This window comes from Fukomys damarensis, unplaced genomic scaffold, assembly GCF_012274545.1.
Source record: "Fukomys damarensis isolate Sample0158 unplaced genomic scaffold, DMR_v1.0_HiC HiC_scaffold_26, whole genome shotgun sequence".
In the NCBI taxonomy this organism is placed as follows: domain Eukaryota; kingdom Metazoa; phylum Chordata; class Mammalia; order Rodentia; family Bathyergidae; genus Fukomys; species Fukomys damarensis.
The window spans coordinates 37,183,912-37,207,314 of NW_022900938.1; the positions used below are offsets into that span (position 1 = coordinate 37,183,912).

Genomic DNA, 23,403 nt, shown 5'->3' on the forward strand with positions numbered 1-23,403 from the left:
AACTCTGTGGTACCATCAATGCTTACGTACATCATGTTCTGTGTTTGTATTTCACAAGTTAGCTAGCTAACGAGAAAGCTAAAATACAAGGCTCAGGCACAAAAGAATCATTGGCTTTTGTCTCTTATACACAAATTCCCTCATTATTCGGGTGCCAGATCCATTTAAAACTATTGCTTCTTTCCATCATAAGTTAAACACGATCAAGCAAAATCTGACACCAGTGATAATGCACTGTTGACAAAAGTTGCAAAATATTGATGCTAGTATCATATTTCCCATTTTTTAGGACCAATGATTTTACATATTTTGAAAACTGGGGGCAGTATTTTAACAAATTTTATGCTAACAACTTTTAAAATGCTAACAAATTTGATAAGATGGATCAATGAAAACTGTTTTGAAGTGCTATTTTTTTTGCAGACACTGAACAAATAGTTCATTGTTCCAACTTAGCCTGGGAGCTGTTGCTTTGGGGTATTCTATATAATTTGAAAGAAGCTTCAGCAGCTCATGAATCCCTTTTAGCATACAGAACTAGGAAGCAGCACCCCTAAAGCACAAATATAGAAAATACTCCATGCACAACTACAAATTAAAACCTGTAAAATAACATGAGTATTATAAAATCTGTCCAATAGTAAAACTGATCACAGCTTTACTGATTTACTGACAATGAAAATATACAGCATTTTTTTTCTGTCAGAGCATTTATCAACACTTGGCAACCCAGCACTAACTTGACATGTAAGATGATCAAAATGGATTATGTAATCTTTCCCATTCATTTCTATTGATTTTAGTTATGATAAAATTCATCAGTGTGCCTGGGAATGCGTAGGCTGAAAGGTTCTGGTTGTGAGCTTTAAAAAAAAAGGGTGGGGGTGAGGTAAAAAAGAATTCAACTTAGTTGTAATAGGAAAAATGTAATTTTAGAATAGGATTTCACAAATACAGAAGTCACGTTAGAAAGGCTTCAGTAACAAATTAATACAAATAATTCTTATAGTCTCCTGAAATTATATCTATCTAGGTAGATATTTCGCTTTTGAGATAAAGTTACAAAATTCCAAGCTAATAGAACATTGTGTCATTAAAAATATAGTTTCTGGAGATATTTTCAAACTTTTTAAAGAACTTCAACAGTAATCAAAGTTATTTGACTGCACATAACATCAGAATGGCAGCAAATGGACCATTTTAATCAGTTTTATTGATTCATGCTTTCGGTTCTTATTCAGTTAAAAACAAGGCACATTAAATATATCTTATTGCTCTATAAATGCATGCAGCTCATTCTGTATATCAAAAGTAATAAATAATGGTGATAAAACACCAAGACAGTTATAAAAATGACAACCCAGCCTCAAACATAGCATTTAACAGTCCAATCTAGAACAATAACCCAACACAATACATAAAAGTGCCACATATAAAAACATGCAGGGTATATATCCACTCCAGTACTTGGCTTGCTTATGCTTGATATTCTTGGAAAACATAGCAGGGCATTTTTAATTCTCTTAAAAAGGTTAACATAATGCAAAACAGTGCAAGTTAGAGTCACTTACTTCAGTATGATTATAGGCATATGGCAAAAACTCTTTATGAATCGTGTAAGAAGAGGAAAATAAAATCAAGAATGACTCTTACAGTATATTTAATGGAAGTCAGACTGAAAATTTTGCAGTACAAAAGAGGAAACTACGCATTTTGAACAGACAAAGCAAAGCCAGAAACTAATGCAGAATAGAAAGCATGCATTTAATAGCAGAAATCCTAAAGTTGAACTCAATATAAACTGATTGAAAGCAAGAACATGTAAGCATGATGGATATGAGGCAAACAACCTTCACTTGACAAATAATTCAGCATTATCACTACTGTTATGATTGAGATGGGAGCTATTTCATGGAGTGGCCAACTCTCCAGCATAGATGGGGCGGGTTCCTTCACCTGAATCCCCTCAAAGACTCTAGAAATAAATCGCTGGCGATAAAAGGCAATCCCTGCACACCTACCCCAACAGAATGAACTCATATTGTGTTTATGTGAAAGGAAACAACAACAACAACAACCAAAACAAAAATTGTTTAGTGCTTGGAATGGCTTTTGGAGGAGGTTATTCTCCTATTTTCCTTTTGCTTAAATCAGATAAAGAAGCTTTCCAGGTGTAAGAAATTATACAATGATGCTTGGTACTTTATTCACAGAAAGAGCTTGAAACCAGTTCATTTCCAAAATGAGCCTCTGGGATTGGTGAAGGAGCATGTATTTTAGAATTTGCAGGTTTTAAGCAAAATCAGACACTCTAAAATGAAGACAAGTGCACTCTTCTTTGTCCTTAAAGGAACTTCATTTGTAGCAAAACGTGCACAATCAAGGCCTGTTTTAAAACACAGATTTGCCCAAGCCAGTCACATTGTGAGCTCAGTCCCTACTGTAACAGAATCAGAGGGGACACAACTCATCGTTATCTTGATCTAACTAGAAAAGAGAGAGAGAGAGAGAGAGAGAGAGAGAGAGAGAGAGAGAAAGAGAGAGAGAGAGTGAACAATATTGTGGTATATAATCTGGATGCTTTAAAGGACAGCTCTTCTATCTATTTAGTATCACTGGGCTCTAAACAGTGAAATCTATTGTCTTGGCAGAAAAAAACACTAGGTTGCAAAGTCACATGCTTCATTTATTTAAAAAAAAACTAAAGTAAAAAATTCACACTTTGAAAGAAAAAAAAAATTCACAGTGACATCTAAGAGCATCACTCACTCTTTTAGGTTTTCCTTTAGGAAGTGGTATCTAAACTTCATTTAAAAATAAAATGAGTTAAAATACTGTTTCTTCCTATGGCTTCTGTTTGTTTCAGAGGTGGCAGATAGGGCCTCGGTTTAGAGAACCTCCTAGCTCATATTATGACATGCAGGCTCATCACCCACCTGAGTGAGGCATAAAGATATTCTACAATGTTGACATAAATAGAAATTATAGCACAAAAGTGTTTTATATCCCTGTTTAAAAAATAAGACCTGAATGTGCAATGAAAACCTACCATAAGATAAAGTGGTTTTATTTCCTTTTAGTTTCTATGACATATAGAACCTAATCTTTAAAAAAAAAAAAAAAAGTACAGTAGATAGCTTCAAAATAGGAAGCACGATTAATAAATATTAAGACTAATTAAAATGCCAACAAAATATAGCAAAAGCATTCCAAACTGGCATTTTTAATTCACCTCATTAATTGTTAAATTCAATATATACTGATTTGAGGTTTTGGTCTGTGTGTGTTGGGGGTAGTTTTTCTTTTGTTTATTTTTGTTCAAGTGGGAATTTTACCACAGAGTACAAAAGGAGAAAGACTTTAAGTAGCAAGGCTAGCCTCTTATATTGAAAGGTGGTACCTTATTTTACAAATAATGAAAATTAGCATCTATTCTATTCTCATTTATGTTTGTAAATAATCACCTAAAAAGACCAAATTTGACAATATCAACTGCTCCAAATTTAGGATTTGGGGGTGGAAAATTATTTTATACGTGAATTTAATGAACACATGTTCTTAACCCTTAAATGTATCACACTGCAAAAACTGGAAAGATACAGTCTCATTCCATTGCATCCAACTTGCCACTTAAAATGCTTGTTTTAAAGTAAGAAAATCAAGGATCTTCCTGGCAACTACAATAGTCAAAGAAAACCAGCAGTGACTGAGGAAAAAAATGAACTGCTGAGATGAAACTATCACTGCAACTCCTAGTAAATGCCAATGCTATCCTTATCATCCACCTGTGATTCTGGAAGCTTTCAGCGTCTCACTCTGAGACTTGTAACCAGATCTAAACCAGATCTAAACTTTTTCTTTCTTCTTCAGTTTTGCCAGTCACACTCAAGATATAAAATTGTGCAACTGTCTGGAAAAGGAAGAGACAAGCTGGAGGAAGAAAGGGGCTATCATTTCAATAGGTCACTCTTTTTAAGAAATGCTATCCAGGGCCAGGGATTTAGCTAAGCGGTTCGGTGGCCTGCCTTGAAAGTGCAAGGACCGGAGTTCAATCCCTGGTACCAAAAAAAAAAAAAATGCTATCCACAAAGTCAATGTCCAGAGTTTTATGCATGCCACAAAAGGTTTCCAGCTGTTTTCTTCGATTTATGCCAAAATATTCGGCTTCTAGAACTGATTTAGAATACATGAATAATCAAGGGGCCAGAGCAACAAGTCTAACAGGTCACAAAATGGATCCAAAATATGAAATCAATGTGCACTGAAAATGAGAAAGTACACTTTGTAGAAGCCAGATTGGATGGTATATACAAATAGTTTCCATTAGGCTGGTAAATATACCAACATCTTAATCTTTTGGAATGTTTTCCAGTGTTTAAAAAAAAAAAAGGCAGCCACCATATCCACGATTTTAGAGTGGTGTAAGTCCTCTCTGGTTATTACATGGTGATTTGTTGTTCCTAATTTTGTTGGCTGTGGATTTACTGGTCAGACTCACAATCCTCCACAACTACGGTCCACGGGAATCGGAACTCTTCGGTCGAGGTTCTCTTCTGCTGTTTTCATTAGTATAGCAAGCCTGCTTCCAGATACCCTTCCTTTCTGAATAGCACTCATCAGCTTGAAAAGAAAATATGAAACAGACTCAGAAGGCAGTCCACTAAATTATTTTCCTCTAGCACTGTATGGATACCATTGTAGCAGGCAGATGTAACTAAGTGCTCCATTAAAACCCAAAGAAAATAATGCAGCTCAAATAAAAATGCACCATTTTCAAACATTTTAAAAAGTGGGAGAGGGGAATGGACATGTATTTCAACACTGCTGCAAAAACAATGTCTACCAGTCAAATCAGTCAGCCTTTGAAAGCAAATATAATGTATCACTTTTTGCTCCTTAATGTGCTCAGGCAGAACACAATGTTTTTAAGAAACTTCAAATATTGGATCCTTAATTCCATTTAAAAATCTTAAAAAGGAATCTCAAGGATTGAACAAAGAAACCATGACCTATATTTAACTATTCTTTATTTTTCAGTGTTACTGTACTTGACAAATGAGTCCCCTAAGTCCAAATTCCTTAAAGACTTTTTAAAATAATTTACATTTGAGTCCTTGAAAATGGACCCAGAGATCTACCCTAAGAATTAAAGGCACTCCACAGCCCAGATTTTAGCTAATTCATTTTTATCCAATGGATAAAATCAGAATTAGTCTTGAAATTACATGCAGTCAGTGGGCAAAGGCCTTTAATCTGGAAAGCACCTTGCAATTATGAACATAAGGATTTTTTTCCATTTCAAGTTGATGTGGTTTTAACTATTTGCTATTCTTGATTTCATTTTCTAATCTTTTTCATTTATTTAAGAACAGAGCTGTTCAGCAGAAAAAATGCATATGAAAATTATTTAAATAATTTTAGGGTTACAGCTTTTAGCCTGTAGGGATGCATTTCTTTAAAACAGCTCTCAAAAGGAATCAGAGGCATCTGCCAAGGGGCTGGATCAGAATTTCGTGACCTTATTAAAAGCTGTTTCACAAGTGATTGCTTATTAGAGATGGACTCCTAGATGCAGAAGCGTCATTAAAGCCCAAATCTGGGAAATGAAGTCATGTAACCTGGCAATATCTATAGTGATCCTTCCATGAAAACGATTTTTAAAAATCAATATTCACAAATAGATGTTTAGCAGGATAAACATGGGCTGTTAATCTTCAGAAAATAAAAATGTTTTGTTAGACCTGAAATATACTTTACAACTGAAAAATGGTGTAATATAAGGAATTGTGACATCTAAAGATGGAAGAATTTATTGTTTATTGTTTTTTTCTGATTCCAGGAAGACCTTCAAAGTTTATCAGAGCTAACAAAACAATGGAACTAGTTTTCTTGTAGCCATAAAAAGTATAACATGCATAACCATTAAATATTACATGTAACTAAAAATCATAAAAGAAAAAAGGTGTATTTGGATGTGAATATATTTCATGAGAAATATGGTCTGCGTTTTTTACATTGAAAAGTACACTATATCTGTACTTACTAGAAGCATGACTAGGCTCTTTCATTTAGAATTGGACAAGAAATACTCAATTATTTTAAAACTCTACAAGAAAACCAGCAGGTGGCTTACATTATTATCTATGTGCTTAACTCTTCTAAATTCAAGATAATTACTTAAAAGCTAAACAATATAGCATATCTATAAAATTAGATTCTTGTTTCGGAAACCCAGGTTTTTCAATCTTGAATGCTATTATTTACAGTGCACTTGGAACGAAGCATACGCCATTTCTTTGAACTAAAGTTTTTTTTTTTAATTCTGAGACAATTAAATATTCTCCAGAAAAAAAATATACAAAAAGAATTAAATGGTTTCCAATTGCCAAGGAGAAATTTCATATTCAATTTCAAATGTGCATTTAGTTAAACAGCAAGCTAAAGAACTAAACATTCTTTTTTGTAATGCTGGACACAACCTGTGAAAATTTTCTGCATTTAGATTCAACAATGCTCTTATCAGCAGCTCATCTCCAGAGAGACAATTACCATTTCCTTTGCCTTGATCTTGTTTGTTTAACTTGACACAGTGAAGAAAGGGCTGACATTGACCAAAATCCCCAGCATTAATTTATTTCATGTTCAGCATTCATCATTGCCATGGTGCAAGCAAGACCTGGCATTCATTTGAAATACCTGCCCAAGAAGCATTACAGAAAATAACCTGGCTGCCTGGAAACCAGTATGCTCTTCACATGATCAGAGTCCCATGGACAGCTACAAATAATGCCCTGGTTTAGTGAATTTCTTGCTTTTAAGGAACTGATGTGTAGCATTCAGTTTGAAGGTAAAGTAACAAAATTTATCTCCTCTGTGGTTACAAACATTAAATAATTGAAACTTCAATAAGTTGAAAATTGGAAATGGAAATGTTTAAACTATGACGTGGTCTTGATCCAAGAGTACAAGTTTCCTCTCTTTTGCTTTTCTGGCTCTTTAGCATGTAAAAAATCTAATAGTTACATTTTCAAGTAAATATGATTCTTAAATGACTTCAAATACATTTTTATTTTTTTGTACTGAGTATTGAACTCTGATCCTTGCCCTTATGAGGTAGTCCGTGGAACCACTGAGCTAAGTCCCTGGCCCTCAAGTACAATTTTTGAAATTTCTTCCATAAAATATTAACTTTCCACATTAGAAATATTGCGCTCCCTCTCTTGATGTAAGTGAATAAGTCTCACTCATAGTGATATTCCATGACATACATCTTTATAAAGCAAGTTTTTTTTAATTAAACCCTTTAAGCCATACTTAACTTGGATTTTAGTGCCAAATACAACACAATGTTTCTTATAAAAAAGAAAGAAAAAGAATATGCACAAAGTAGAGCCTTATCCCTGATGGCAGACAAATGAATCACTGCTGGCTTTAACCTTCTTGTTTTTCTGAACAAAGTGACAAATGGGTGAACTTCAGAATTCACTGCTGAACATCCATTTAGGATAATGACAATCAAAAGATAAAAGCAAATACATCCATTTCCTTTCACCACAACTCACCTGCAAAAACTCATTGAGTTCTACCTGTCCATTTTTGTTCAAATCTACTTCATTCAGAATTTCATGTAATGTATTTTCATCCATTTGCACATTGATACTCTAAGTAAAATACACAAAAAAATGGTTTGATTAAAAATGATGCATATCTTGTGTCTAATGTCACCAAATTTTCAAAAATTAAAACAAAAATATTATTTTTAGAAAACACTAGATGAGAAAAGGTCACATAATACCATCTTTTCATCTTTATATTCTTCTGTTATCAAGATTTATATTAAGCTTCTACCAATATTACCTCTAATACACGCTGAACATCAACAATGGTAATAAAGCCTTTTTGGTCTGCATCGAACTTATGGAATCTCTTCTTGTACCTGGAATACAGCATTTGAATAATGGTAAAATATACTTACATGAACACGAAAAAAAAGGGACAGAGCCAGAAACTTATTAGCAGTACCTGTCAATGTCTGAAGGCAGTAGGCTGATTTCAGAGCGATCTGTTAACTGTTCTGATCGAGATTTATAGCCCATTTCATAATAGAGAAACCTTCTGGCTGTTTCAAGTTCTTTCTAAAACAGAGCCACATACACAAAGTTCAAAGATTTGTAGGAAAAAATATTGATCTTTTTGCCCTTCTTCCTTTTAGTCTTCAAAAAGGAAGGTGACCTTCACTACATGACTAGCATACTTTTTCTTTCAGTTTTATTGAAGCTAAATTTACATTCAATAAAATACACTTCTTTTACATATACAAGTTGATATGTATGCTACTACAGTCAGATACAGACCATTCCTATCACTCTAGAAAGCTTACTGTTCTATCTGGTGAATTCCTTCCTCTGACCTCTGGCCCCAGGCATCTTTTGATTTGCTCCCAGTCACCAGAGTTCACCTCTTCTAGAATGTCATATAAAAGGTTTTACATAGACTGTAGGCTTCCATATTTGACTGCTCTCACATATCAAAGTGATTCATGTTGCTATATGCTTTAATATTTTGTTTCTTTTTATTTTTTATTGAGTTTATTGGTACTTTTTAAGTATACAGTACAGTTACATTCATCACTGGGCTCTTGTACCTTTACATGACAGGTCATGGTTCTCATTTTTTCCCCATACCCTGCACCCCCTTCACCTCCTTCCCTCCCTATTTATAAAGACTTCATTTCCGTTTTTTTATTTTCTCATATTTTTTTCTTTTCCCTTATTTCCCTTCCCCTACCCTTCCCACTTCCCTACACCTTTAGCCCTTTTCTTCCTATTATTTTGTTTCTTTTTACTGCAGAATATTCTTGCACAGTATTGATCACCAAATCCTACAGGACTAAATTATTGTGGTTTGGCAACAAAAAAGCAAATAAAAGGAAAGATATGTAGGAGTTGAACAAATACTGTAATACCACATCCAGTGCCAAGGCAGACACCATGCAATTAACTACATTGAAATTTTGCCACAAGGTTTTTGACAGTTACATAGTCAGGAAGAAACAAGCTACCCTCTGCTTTCAATGTCCCAAACTTACCAGGTCCTGACTATTGCTGCAAACACTATGCTTAATTTCCATCACGTCACTCTCCCAGCTAAGTACTCCAAAGTGACTCTTACATGTATTTTGTTTACAAATCTCACTTTTTTCTCATATACATAAATGTGCACACACACACACTTCTTTTCCATTCATATTCTTTTCAATCCCTCATTTGTGAGCTTGATCATGTGGCTGACTTTGGCCAGTGAAGCAGGGGTAGCACTTTTGAACGAAAGCTCTGAAAGTAACTTTATAATTTTTCTTAGCCTTTTGCTTCCTTACCATGAAAACAGTATGCCTCAGATGAGACCTGAAGTCAACCTGGTTGTGAAGAAGGGTCACAGCAGCTAAGATGCAGGTTTTGTGTGAGCGAAAATAAATGCTTGCTGTGATAAACCACTGGCATCTTGAGGGTACTTGCTACACAGGATAACCTTACAGAAACTTAAAAACATATCTTACATGCCTCAACCAACCATCAAAGGATGTTATTACTTCCAGGAGTCCTAAACTCTGAAATGTGAAGTGTCAGTAAGTGAAACAAAAGAAATAAACAATGACACACACACTTTTATGAAATTTGGCTATAGGTGTTTTCTTATGTTAGCGATAAGACATGATAGTCCTCTTTTGTTTGGGAAGACAAAACTCTTGATGTTATTCCTTTTTTTCTTTGAGAAATTTATCTTAGGGAATAATTCCAAAAATGTTAGAAAATAAAAAGTTACCAATGCCAAAAAACAATTTGAGTGTAAAAAATGAAAAGTGTGTGTGTGTGTGTGTGTGTGTGTGTGTGTGTGTGTGTTTAAAACTGGCCCATGAAATCTCCATCTCCAAGGGCATTCTTCACTATCAGATTTCTCTCTACACATAAGAACATCCACCAGTTTTCATTACAAAAAATTATTTTGCTGTTCCACCAATTTTGACTAGCCATTTTCTACAAACTAGTTTAAAATTCATATCCTTGGAAATGTCATCTCTGATGCTTCCCTCGAACAATAAGCTCTTCCTAAATTCATGTCCCTTTATTGCCTAGGTAATTTATCCATATTCCATCAAACAAGGAATCATGACATTTCAAAGCCAGGGAGCGATTTTTCCTTCAGAGTCATAATGTACTTCCCTAACTCCACCTCCTGCATAACATTCCAAAAACGGAGGAATAAGACTCTATCTAAAGAACTCTAGCAATTCAGAGGTAATTCAATTCCTCTGAAAGTAGCCCAGAAAAGAATGGCTCCAATTGTTACAAAATTTTATACTGAAATTAATCAACTTCCTTGCAATTCTTCAAACTTGTTTGGGATGAGCAAAACTTTCCTACAGTACAATAAACCTAATGTCTGTTTTCTGTATCTCAGTACACATAAAGATAGTGTCCTGTACTTTCATCCTTAGAATTTTTATTTGTTTTTTTAGTTTAGTTTAGAACTACTAGGGAAGGGGGCACGAAGGGAGGGCAGGGACAAGGGTATAAAATGAGAACCAAAACCTGTCATGTAAAGGTACAAGATCCCAATGATGAATGTAACTGTACTGTATACTTAAAAAGTACCAATAAACTCAATGAGAGAGAGAAAAAAAAAGAACTACTGTTCTGCATATGACATGATGTCTGCCATGCTGGGTAATTTCTTTTAGACCACAAATACTGTCATATAATTATCAGCACAAAACATAATGCTCCAACAGAAATCTAGCCAAGTACCTAGAAGGGAATAACTATCACATTTATCAATCTAAATACAAGATTTCTATTAATGTAATTTAAGAGTAGAATTAGATTTGGCAAAAGTCATGATCCACTGTTAACTACTATGAATTCACAGTTAATTAAAATTGTACTTTTTTCTACACGTGCTACTTTTAAACCTTGTCAAATGTACCTTGAATAAATGGAGTTGTAAAAACAACTACTTAATGAAAACTACCTAATGAAAAGTTTACCATTAAATTATACTTAATTAAATTTCGCTCATTTCAATTTGTCATCATTCACTCACCTGTTTCTGGTTATTGTTAGATCAAAGATGCATGCCTTCAACCTAGGAATATGAGCACTTGAACCAAGGTAGACTAGATCAAAACCAAAGACAAAGTGCTTATGTTCTGCTATCAGAGATCTCTGAGATCCACAATGGTATTCTGACTGATTATAAATCTACCATTTTACAAAGATCACAGGGAATTTTATAAAATACTCTATGGAATACATATACATCATGTCTGTATTTCCCTGATCTTACATCTCTACCTAAAAAGAAAATCCAATTTTTACTAAGTTGATTCCTTGTAAGTTTCCAGTAATCACCACTGCTTGGTTAATATGTAATTACCAAACTTAAAATGCAATAATTTAGAAGACCATCCAATAGCAATGCTAAGACAACTGTTTCTATGTATGTTGCACACTATGTTTTTCTTTCTGATCTTTTTTTTTTTAAGTTAGGACCTTGTACTTGCAAAGAAGGCATGGTGCCACTGAGCTAAATCCCTGGCCCCCTTTCACTCCTTTTTAAAATGTGGTACACTACATTTGCCCACCTTCTGTCTGCTAGTTCCAATCTGATACAATATGTTAAAGATTAACAATAGGTAATCTCAACAGCAACGTCTCTGACTAGCCTTTAATGGAGACAAATGGTCTCCTAGAGTACCTATTCCTCCATACCAGCCTTTATTTTGCTGTTTTCACACATGGCAGTGGTATGGGGGGTAGGGAAATGACATTGGTATTATACTATAAGCTGAATATTTCCCTCTTCTCTCCAACACTCAAGATTGTACTAGTTGTCATATTAAGCAGTGATCTAGATTAGGCCTTACTTGCATTCTTCTTGATTTTTAAAACTCATTTTGATCTCAGAGTATTTTCCTCATCATTCAACTGATTCCTGACACTGTCCATACACATCCACATTATTCCTGATATCCAGTCTATTGTTGTTGAGCAGTTGTCTTCTACTTGTTTTAAATTTGGTGTTTGTCAGCTTGCTTTGTCCAGAGTCACTTCATTTGGTTCCTCCTTTCTTCCCTCACTGAAAATGACTCTGAGAATACATTTTTGTGAGGTTCAATCTACATGTTATTTATCCTCTTTAAAGTCAATGAACTCTATTCCTTGTGTGAAAGTTACAAAAATGACTGTATCGAATTCTACAGGGAAGCATTTCCTAAAATATATCCTAAGCAATACTAAAAACTCTTTCTGCTCAGCCCAAAGAGTGAGAATCTGGTGTCTCAAAATAAGCTCTCTTTAGGACTTGACAATACACATAGGCATTTTAAAGTTTCCAAATTGCCTAAAGAAAATAATTTTCTCTATTTAACTTAGAATGTCCTACTCCTTTAACCAAGTAGTAATCTTTGATTGGCAGTGTTTCTCTCTAAATGTCATTGCCAACATCCTTATCAAGCCCCAAACTCTGCTGGACAATGCCTTCCTTTCCTAGTCAGTTTTTCCAGGTTGGCTGGATTTCAGTCTAGTATGACAGTTATTCGAGATATTTTCCTAAATTTTGAAAACATATATACATTTCTGAGGTCTATGTATATTGTAACTACATGATTAGACTTCAAGATTCTTCCTTGAAACTATAAGCCATTTATTATTCTCTTAAAATATTTGGTGCAATGTTCAGTATACAAGTCACTCATTAAGTATTGAGCGGCAAAACAACCACAATTCATCTACAGAGAGTTATTTATCACCTTGTTCCTCTTTCAGTTTTGCAGGTTAAATAATCCCAATGCTTTTAACCTTTTCTCGGAAGTCCAACTTTCTAACCTTTTAATTCTTTTTTTTTCCTCCCTCTCCTTTGTTCTCTCTAGACTGTCCAAGTCTCTCATTAATACTTCATGTCTCAGGTACTGAATAATAGCTTTAGGTCTTTTATTTTTGTTACTAAAAGGAATGGAAGAGTATTTCTAAGCACATAAATCTGCTTATAAAATTTGAAATGAGGTTAAATAAATCTAGTTTCCTAGGAAGGTCAAACATAACCAGTTTACAGAAATTTTTCCTCCTTCCTACCTTATACTGCTTGAATTTCTTGCACAAAATATGCTGCTACATATTCAAATCATTTCAACTACAATTTCTGTAAGAACTTATTATCCCCATTTCCTTCAGCATGGTTAAAGTGATTATCAGGAGCACAGGAGTAAGTTTAATTCTTGTACTGCCTCTGTTCGTAACTTTTGCTGATCAAACTACAACTCAAAACGGGAACAGCTACAAACTAGTTCAGCTAATGCAGAGGCAATAGGGCAGAGTGAGGAAAGCTTATGCTCTGGGATCAGAATACTGGGTTTCAATGCTAGCGCCACAATTTACTGCTCTAATGAACTCTGACAAGGATTTTCTTTGTGAGCATGTTTTCTCAACTATAAAATGGGATGAAGGATATCCCCCACAGAAGCATGATCATGATTAAGTCACTGTCACTCTGTTTGGCCAGTGACCTCCACCATCAGTATACTATAATACAGTGCATTAAAATTGCTAGATGATAATTTTGAAAATATAAAACATGTTCTCATCTCTGAAGACTCTGACACTGTTAGGTTGAGCCTTGAAATCTGCCTTTTCCACCATATTCTCCAGGTGACTCTGATATGTAACCATCTTTGGGACTCTACACCAAAAGAAGAATGTTTCATGGACAAGGCCAGATGTCCGGTTCCTCCTTGCTCATTCAGCATATGACACAGATGCTAAATAATGTTCATTTATGCCATGTGAGAAAACAGCAAGAGGACATCTGTCTATGAATCAGGAAGCAGGACCCCACCCAACCTCAAATTTTCTGGTGCCTTGATCTTGGACTTCATAACTTCCAGGACTATGATAAATGTTTGCTATAAGCCATATAGTCTATGGTATCTGTGAGCAGCTCTAATGGACTAAGTTACCCTCTGTGCCACAACTTGCTCTTGGTCTTTTCATACTGACTCATTAGCTCTTCCTCTTACTCCTGATTCTTGCTTATCTTTGCAACTTCTTGACAGTGCTCCAGGGATCAGCCTTGGAGCCACTTTCACCTAGATACACTAACTCTTTCTATAATCTCATTCAGTTTGACAGCTGAAAGCCAAGTTGAATTAATATGTCCAGCTTAGGATATCCCTCTGAATTTTTGACTGACAATATCCAATGGTTTGGACCTGTTTGTAAATTGTTAAAGGAGAGACAGCAATACAAGGGTCAATCTAAAATAACTCATATGAGAGGGGCTCAGGGATTTACCTCAGTGTTTCCACTGCCTCCCTCAAGCACCTGAGTTCGATCCCCAGTACCAAGAGCAAAACAAAACAAAACAAAACAAAACAAAACTCATATGAGAGCTACTAGGAGCCTGAATCAGGGTGATAGGAGTTGAATGTGTAGAGAAAAGGTTTACTTCAAATTCTATTTGAAGATAAATATGCTAAGATTTGCTGATGGATTTAGATAGGGTGTGAGATGATGCATAAAGTATGATACTAAGATTTATGCCTAAGCATAACTGGTAGAATAGTTACATGTGACTGGGAAAGTTCAGAGGAGTTAGAGGTGATTCAAAAGAAGTGGTCTTCCAGAGTTAAGAAAGCAGTTAAAGAAAGAATGTAGAACCAACTGTGTCATTCCTGCCAATGGTTCAGTAAAATGAGGACTGAGACTTGTATATTGAGCAACACGGATTATTTCTGGGGAGACTGACCAGGATTCATAAAGCAAGGTGGTGGTAGTAAAAACAGCCAAACTGAATGGATTCAAGAGACAGCAGGGAGAAAGGAACTAAACCCAGGAAGTGCTCAAAGTATTTTTTTAATTTATGAAAATATGTCATAGGCCTCAAAAGTTTGGGTTAATTAGAAATATATATAGATTTTCTGTTTATTATAAAAAACTCAGGTATCGTGTTTGTGTGTGTGTGTATGTGTGTGTGTGTTTACAATAATATATGCATATAAGCACTTCTGGCTTTATTATTAAAGTTAGGATATAAACATAAAATCTCAAATGACACAAATGATAAGTACCTGGTGGTCAGACAGTGAAACCGCTATTTCATACCAAAGACAAATTAGCAAGAGTATGAATTTCACTGAATACATCTAAGAGTATTTTCAGTGAAATCCAGAGGAGGTTCTAGCCCACATTCATACCTTTCTTTTCCAGGAATGATGACCATGAATTTAAAAGCATTCTCTGTGAGATCTTTTCCAGGACCAATACAATTTTGGTACAAGAATATATTTCCACTTTCCTAAGGCATGGCAATACTAAATATATACACACACACAGAAATTCACAAATTCACAACAAATTTCATATTGCCATCACACATTGTACTAGCTTCTCCAATCTGACCAGGCCATGGCATGGTTATAAAGGGATATGTGGTTTAAAAGACTTCTACATAATACCTCTTTCTTCTTCTCATCCCAATTCAGTTCTCTGCCCATCAGTTCAACAATCCTGGGAAGGGCTTCTTCTGCAGCCTGGACATTGAGAAAAGCCAGGCGAGTGCGGCGTGAAATCATGTCCACGGCAGTGCAGGCATACTCCTTAATCCCATATTTCACCTAAATTAAAGAAAGATTATTTAAAAAGAGGAAATAAAGTTTCACTTAAAAAAACCAATGCTCTGAAAAGGTGACATTCCTGTTTATGGTTTTTGGTTTTGCAGGACACATCAGACAAACAGTGACATAATACAAGTCCTCCATCTTAGCTCCAAGGAGGACTTGGAAAATGGGATAAATTGGACAAGAGTTAATGCCTTCCTCCCAAATACAGCCTGGTATAAACGCGCAAACTGCACCACTCCCCACTAACCACTTACAATACTCATTTACTTCTATTTGCTTAGACATGATAGGGAAGTTAATTTATATAACTGAATAGGCAAAGGAAGAGTACAGAAAAGTTATAGTCCCTACTCCTCAAGAGTAAGCTGAAAATTCAGAAACTGAATTCAATGAAAAAGTAATTGGTTTCTGTATAGTAGTGTTTTAAGGCATCATGAATCACAAATAAAACATGATATCAGGTTTCAAAACATTTGACAACAAAAAAACAAGACCTAAGATATTTAAGAAACTGTCAAAGCAAAGTACACCCATCATGCAAGAAATCAGTGACACACGCTCCAGAGAAAAAAAATTCACAAAAGGAAAAAAGAGCTGTGAATTCACAAGACTTGGAATAGCTCCAACAAGAAGAATTAAGTCTATTTTATTATTATCATTATCAACATCATTTCAGAATTAAAATTTTGTGAATGAAAGAACCTGCACTGGGCAGACAGACACGTTTCTCGAGTTTTAGCTAACACATATGCATCAAAACTTAGTTACTTGCAATTTTTAAAGAAAATAAAGAATGAAGAGATGAATGAGATTCCATGGCAGACAAAAATACCCATGGGACCATTCACATACCTCTGCTTCAATATATGGAAATTCTGACACAAGTCGCACTCCAACAATAGGCCACCTTTTTCCAGTCACGCTTGCCATTTTGGCCACCTCAAAAGCCTTGTCACCGTAAGTAGCAGCAAGATGTTGTGCCACCTGCATGAACAAAATTGCATTAGGCTGGGACTTTAACTACCAATACATTTTAGGTACAAAGCAAAAAGAAAAAAGAGCATGCTTACTTTGTCAGTTTTCTTACAGCATGTAACTAATAGTTCTCAGAGAGTATTGGGTTTTGATTTTGTGGGAGGAAACTGCTTGGCCTTCAAATGCTTAGGCCAGCACTAACTCAGCTACTCGTGTATCACTGTATCAATGACTAATGAAGCTTCAGATTCATTTTGCTCATGATATCACTTCTGAAGAACAGCTTTTTTTATGCTTAGGATGGAAAGAATTTGAGAAGCTCTCTGTAATAACAATAAACCAGATGGACCCCCATTTCAGAATAGAAATTTAAATTACTGTTGATTTTTAGAGAACTTAAGCATCTATGGCAAAGGATCACCTTTTTTTAGTTTACTTTTACAGTACATGAAAGAAATGTACTCAGCAAAAGGGTACTCTAAATCAAGGAGGCCACAATGATTGCCAATCCTGTTGCCAGTAATAGTAAGAGATAAAAATAAGTCAGGTAAGATGATGTGGTAATGTATACACACCTCACTTTCAAGACCATAATCCTGGACAAGCCTAATGTACAGTGTGGGGCTCCAATCTTTGCCTCCTTGGAGGAAAAGTCCAACTGTTCTACTAGGTCCTGCTTTCAAATCATGAACCTTGATTGCAGCATTCACAGTATCTTCTGCCATAGATCGGTAAGTTGTCCACTTCCCACCTACAGAGAAATTGCTACCCCTTAGTTTTTTTATAATTAACCATTTATCAACTTACTAATTACAAAAATCACCTATTGTTTATAATAAACACAGCAGGCCAATGTTAAGACTCTTCAATATCATAAAAAGAAAACACTTGTTCTCTAGTTAGAAGAGAATCTCAAGGGACAATTTAGTCAAGTTTGTGTCTAAAGAACATTCAATTAACAAGGTGATATTCCATACCAGCTATTGTGATGAGGCCACTCTCGCTGATGTCAACAACATGATTTCGGGAGATGGACTGAGTATCTGCAGACTTCGGATCTGTAACGAGGGGTCGGATTCCACTCCAGGCTGCCAGGACATCTCCTCTTCTCACTAGCACAAAGCAGGGTCATGGGTTATGAGAATTATTAAAAAAATTTTACCAAAAGTATGAAAAACTTAATATGCAGAAAAGCATTCAATGAAAGTATATGAGGCTTCACTTTAAAAGAATGAGGACCAGGCCAGGGATGTAGCTCAGTGGCAATGCACCTGTCTTGCAAGCACAAGGTCCTGAGTTCCATCCCCAGTACCACACACACACACACACACACACACACACACACACACACACACACACACACACAGAATGAGGAACCTTTTTTAAGAACCGAGAGACTGGATGAGTGAAATAAAAATTAATAAAGAATTAACTATTTTCTTATAAAGATAAACTAAATCTACCTGAAAAAGAAGTTAGAAATCACTGGCACTGATACCAAAGACGAAGCAAAGAAAGCAAATGTTAGCAACCTTCCATCTGGGGCAACCTGGAGCGGTTAAAAGCCGTTGAAAAGCACTCATTAAAAAGCAGCTGAGGCAAGTATATCAGATATAGAAATGATCAGTAAGCATATGAAAGGATACCTGAGATGAGTAATCATTAGAGAAATGCAAATAAAAACCACAATAAGATACCATTTCACACTCAGTAGGATGATCATTACCAAGCAAAAACAGTACAAGGTAGCAACAACAACTAACCCAGAAAACAGGTGTTGGTGAGCACAGGGAGAGACTGGAACTCCTGTGCACTGCTGGTAAGAAATATAATCAGACACTCAATATCACATGGTTTCATATAAGAAATCCAAATTATAAATAGAGCACAATAAAAGAGATAACAGGAAGTAGCAAGACAGGTCTGTCTCGAATGAGAAAGGGTATCGATCATAAGGAAGTAGGGAGAGATGAGAGGGAAAAAAGAATTAAGATTGTTTACATACATGTACCACCTCCTCACAAGGAATGTACACATTATGTGTTACAAACATGTACTAATAAAAAAAGTAAACCTATACAGCTGCTCTGAAAAGGGTATGGCAATTCCTCAAAATATTAAACACTCAGAAGTACCATATAACAATCACATTCCTGAATATATATAAAACTGCATTAAAATCAGAGAAGATGTGTATGCCCATTGTTATGGCTCATATCTAGATACCCCACCCTAAGAGTCATGTGCTCAAAGATGGGGCTTTTGTAAGGTAACTGAATTATGAGGACACATAACTGACTTGCTGGTAGGAGACAGGGACTTGTCAGAAGAGGTGGGTCCCTGGGGGCATGGCCTGGAAGGGTTTATCTTCCTCCACAGCTCTTTGATCTCTCCCTCTCTCTCCCTCTCCCTCTCTCTCTCTCTCTCTCTCTCCCCCTCCCTCCCCTCCCCCACTCCTTCCCGGATGCCATGTCTTAAGCAGCTATTCCTCTACTATCCCTCTCTACCATTCTGTCCTGCCTTGTAGCCACCGGATTATGTACTGAAATCTATACAAATTGTGACAAAATATCCTTTTCCTTTAAGCTGCAGGGATCAGGTATTTTGTCAGAGGGATGAGGAAAGTGAGTAAGATACCCAAAAAATGTCCAAGTGTCAGCTGACGCACAGATAAACAAAATGTGGTGCACACATATAACGTAATATTATTCGGCCTTAAAGAAGGAAATTCTGACACATACAGTAAAATGATGAACCTTGAAGACATTATGTTAAATGAATAAACCAATAACAAAAGGACAAATAATGTATAATTCCACTTATATAAAATATTTCTCCATCCTCAAATGCATAGAAGCAGAAATAAGAAGAGAAATTGCCACCAAAGTGTGGAGAATGTGGATGGGAAGTTAAGAGTTTACTGGATACAGAATTTCATGAGGAAGATTAAAAAGTTTTAGCAATAGACAATGGTGATAGCTTCCCAACAATATGAGTGCATTTTAATGCCATAAAAACCATATACTTAAAAATGATTAAAATGGTAAATTTTATATTCTGTATATTTAACCAAAAATTTTTTAAAACCATGACAAAATGGTAAGTTGAAATAGTTCAAGTTTCAAAGTATGAGATGGCTCAGGAAATATTTTACATACAACACAGAAGTATTAGGGCCTCTAAAACCTATATTACCCCATGGCTCAGTTCAAATTAATAAATGCCTTGCATGGAGTACAGCTCTCCAAGCAGAAGTCAGGCTGGAATTCAGTTCCTGCTTACATCTTGTTCATGTGCCCTTGTATAGTAAATATTCTATATTCTACATGCAGTACTACCTGAAATTTTTATTTAAGTATTTATCTAGCAGACTCTATATAAGAAGTCATAAAGACTCCTGGAAATGATTACAATACATAGTCCTAAATAGAACTGCTCCTTACTAAGTATAGGGGAAACCCCTAAAAACAAGTTATACTGAATGACAGATGACTGGCCCCTTCTTGTGTTGCTATTAAGGAAAAAACATATTTCTAATAAAGATAAATTCAACTAAAGTAAATCCAGTATATTTAATGTTGTTCACCTTAAGGGCTCTGCATTTAAACAGACTATCATCTATCATCTGAGAAAAGAGGTTACCATATACTGATGGGAGTGTCTGATGAAGCCCATATTCAAACACTGTAACTGAAACAAGAGGAGAAAGGGCATAATTAATTGGTGGGCAAGCCTAAAGTGTCTCAGTCTTACTAACTGGAAATAATTTCAGGTTCCACACAGGGGGCCCTAGGTATGCTCCTCTGATGCTTGCAGTCTCTAAAGTATGTTTAATATTGATGGTTTCTACATACAAGGGGTTAATTCCTGCATCACAAAATTCTACAAGTCTTATAAAAACTCAACACAATGGAGGACTACTCAGCCTTAAAGAAGGATAAACTTGAGTCATTTGTAGGAAAATGGATGTACCTTAAGACTATAATGTTAAATGAAATAAGTCAGACAAACAAGCTTAAATATTCCATGATTTCTCTTACATAAGAAATCCAAAATATAAATAAAAAAGAGCAAAATAAAAGATATAAAATAGGAAGCAAAGATAGATCCTATTGCAAAAGGAAATGAGATCAAAAGATAGAGATTAAAAAGAACTTAGATGTATTATATACATGTACTAAATCTTCATGATAAATATAATCATTATGTACTACAAATTTGTACTAATTAAAATAAAAAAAATTTAAACTCAATGAGAAAAAAAACAAATCTGAATGAAAAACAGATAAAAAAATAAAAAAATTTTAAAACCCTCAGCACAGTGCAAAGTGTTTTAATTTTTACAAAAAACAAAATCTAACTAGAAAATTGTTACTGCTTTCCATCAGTGTTCACATCACTAAGTCAAAAATAGAACTTAACCAACACCCACTTGTAACGTCACTGTGGTCACTCATAGTCCCTTCAATGTTTGTGGAATTCCTCAGATGTCCACACTAATCAGGAATGTTGTTTCAAGTCTTGAATTCCTCTGACTAATTTTTAGGTTATTTGATGGAAAATTAGACTTTCCAAAATAAATCTGAAGCACATGCAAATGATCTGTGGAAAATGTTTTCCTTTTCCATTACAACAGTCAGAAACACATCTATGAAATTTGTGTTGTCTGGATCATAAACCAAACTGAAATATCTAAGCTTTTCACTCATCAAGGAAGACAAAATAAACATAATGTATATCAAAAACATTAGTAATCCTTACTCCTAGAACTGATCCTCAAAATAATACCAGCTACTGCTTGAAACAAAGGGTTCCTAATATGTTAAGAACTTTTTCTTGGGGCCAGTGTTTTGGCTCAGTGGTTCCACTGCCTGCCTTGCAAGCATAGGGGCCTGAGTTCAATCCCCATTACCACAAAAAAAAAAAAAAAAAAAACTTTTTCTTGAGATTTTTAGCATTTAGCTCTTTAGTCTGTGAATTATATCAGATGAATGTTGAGATTAAACGGATTTAAAAGATACTACTTCAATTTTAATTAAAATATGAATCAGTGTTTCTTTTTGTGGGGAGGTTGGTTTTTCTGAGACAGGGTCTCACTATGTAGTTGAGACTGACCTGGAACTCACTATGTAGCCCAGGCTGGTCTCGAACTCACAGTGATCCTCCTGCCCCAGCCTCCCAAGGGCTGTGATTACAGGCATGTGCCACCATGCCTGGCTAAATCAGTGTTTCTGACATACAGGATTTTATATTTATTAGATCAAAAGATGGTTAAATCAAGTTGTCTATTAGTTCCCTCCAAACCTTGAGATTTAATGACTTGTTTAATGTTCACAAAACCCTATTTAATGTTCACAAAATGCTATTTGTGTCTGACCCATAACCTACACATACCTCCTTACCATTCACATTTAGTAATGACTCATCAAGGCCACAGTTACAAGCTATGCCCAAGGAGTACAGCATAGCTAAACATGTGAAATGCTAATTCTAACCTCACAAATACAAAGATAGCAATTAACTAGATTAACAAATTTCTCTCTTAATGATCCGTTTACCCACAGTGGAAACCCTGTACACTATTAAACAAATTTTAATCATAATTTACTGGAGAAACATTCAATAGCAGTGGATGAGTAGTCAGAATAAAGAATCATCACCATAACTTTTAATTCTGACAAAGCTGTTGCAGTCATGTATCCACGGGTAAAACAACTGTGGGAGGAAACCTTCAGCAGAGTGAAGGAATTTTATTACTGAATTATTGAATTCATCAACTCTTAAACCTTCTTACATCCTTCTTACATAGGGTTTTTGTTTTACAATATAATCAGTTTCTTTGTCACATTTAACAATTTAAAAACCCAAGCTGGGTGTGGTGGTGCAAGCCTGTAATCCCAGCACTCAGGAGGCTGAAGCAGGAGGATCACTGTTAAATCAAGACCAGCTTGGGCTACATAGTGAGTTCCGGGTCAGTCTCAACTACATAGTGAGACCCTGTCTCAAAAAAAAAAACAAAAACAAAAATAAAACAAAACAAACAATTTAAAACCCCAAAATCCAATGACTACATTAAATTAAGCATTTCCCAAAGGAAAGCAGTACTCTCAAAAGTCATTCTGGGAAGCATTATTTTGATTCTACAACCAGAAATGGACCCAACCAAAAAAGAATTCTAAAGGCCAATCTTTTTAATGAACATAGACACAAAAATCCTCAATAAGATACTGGCAATAAAATATAGCAAATCATCAGAAAGATCATACATCATGTCCAAGTAGGACTCATTTCAGGGATGCAGAGATGATTCAACATACCCAAATCAATAAATGTAATATACCACATAAAAAGAATCAAGGACAAAAATCACACGATCATCTCAATACATGCAGAAAAACATTTGACAAAATCCAATATCTATTCATGATTTAAAAAAACTCTAAAGAAAATAGATATAGATAGTCAATCTGAATCTGATAAAAGTCATCTATGGCAAACCAAAGGCCAACATCATATTAAATAAAGAGAAACAAAGCTTTCCCTCTAAAATCAGGAAAAGACAAAGATGTCCACTATCACCACTCATGTCAAATACAGTCCTGAAAACATTAGCCAGAGCAATTAGACAAAAGAAATAAATAAAAAGGACGTGGAGGGGAAAGGAAGAAATTAAACTATTATTACTTGCAGGTGACATGATCCTCTATACGGAAGGTCCCAAAAGCTTCACCAAAAGATCCCAAATTCAGTAGCAA

At 35.3% G+C, this 23,403-nt stretch overlaps 1 protein-coding gene across 1 annotated transcript in view; it reads right to left on the reverse strand.

Annotated features, from left to right (window-relative positions):
• Nucleotides 1-3,401: 3,401 nt before the first annotated feature.
• The window catches only part of Gpd2 (glycerol-3-phosphate dehydrogenase 2), a 138,492-nt gene continuing 118,490 nt past the window's right edge, over nt 3,402-23,403 (reverse strand). The window contains exons 10-17 of the mRNA XM_010606767.3: nt 17,626-17,760; nt 17,224-17,399; nt 16,526-16,657; nt 15,509-15,667; nt 8,023-8,135; nt 7,858-7,936; nt 7,563-7,661; nt 3,402-4,620 (exon numbers count right to left, since the gene is read on the reverse strand). Coding sequence (XP_010605069.1) covers nt 4,495-4,620; nt 7,563-7,661; nt 7,858-7,936; nt 8,023-8,135; nt 15,509-15,667; nt 16,526-16,657; nt 17,224-17,399; nt 17,626-17,760 — 1,019 coding nt within the window. The 3' untranslated portion in view covers nt 3,402-4,494. The remainder of the gene's footprint in view (nt 4,621-7,562; nt 7,662-7,857; nt 7,937-8,022; nt 8,136-15,508; nt 15,668-16,525; nt 16,658-17,223; nt 17,400-17,625; nt 17,761-23,403) is intronic.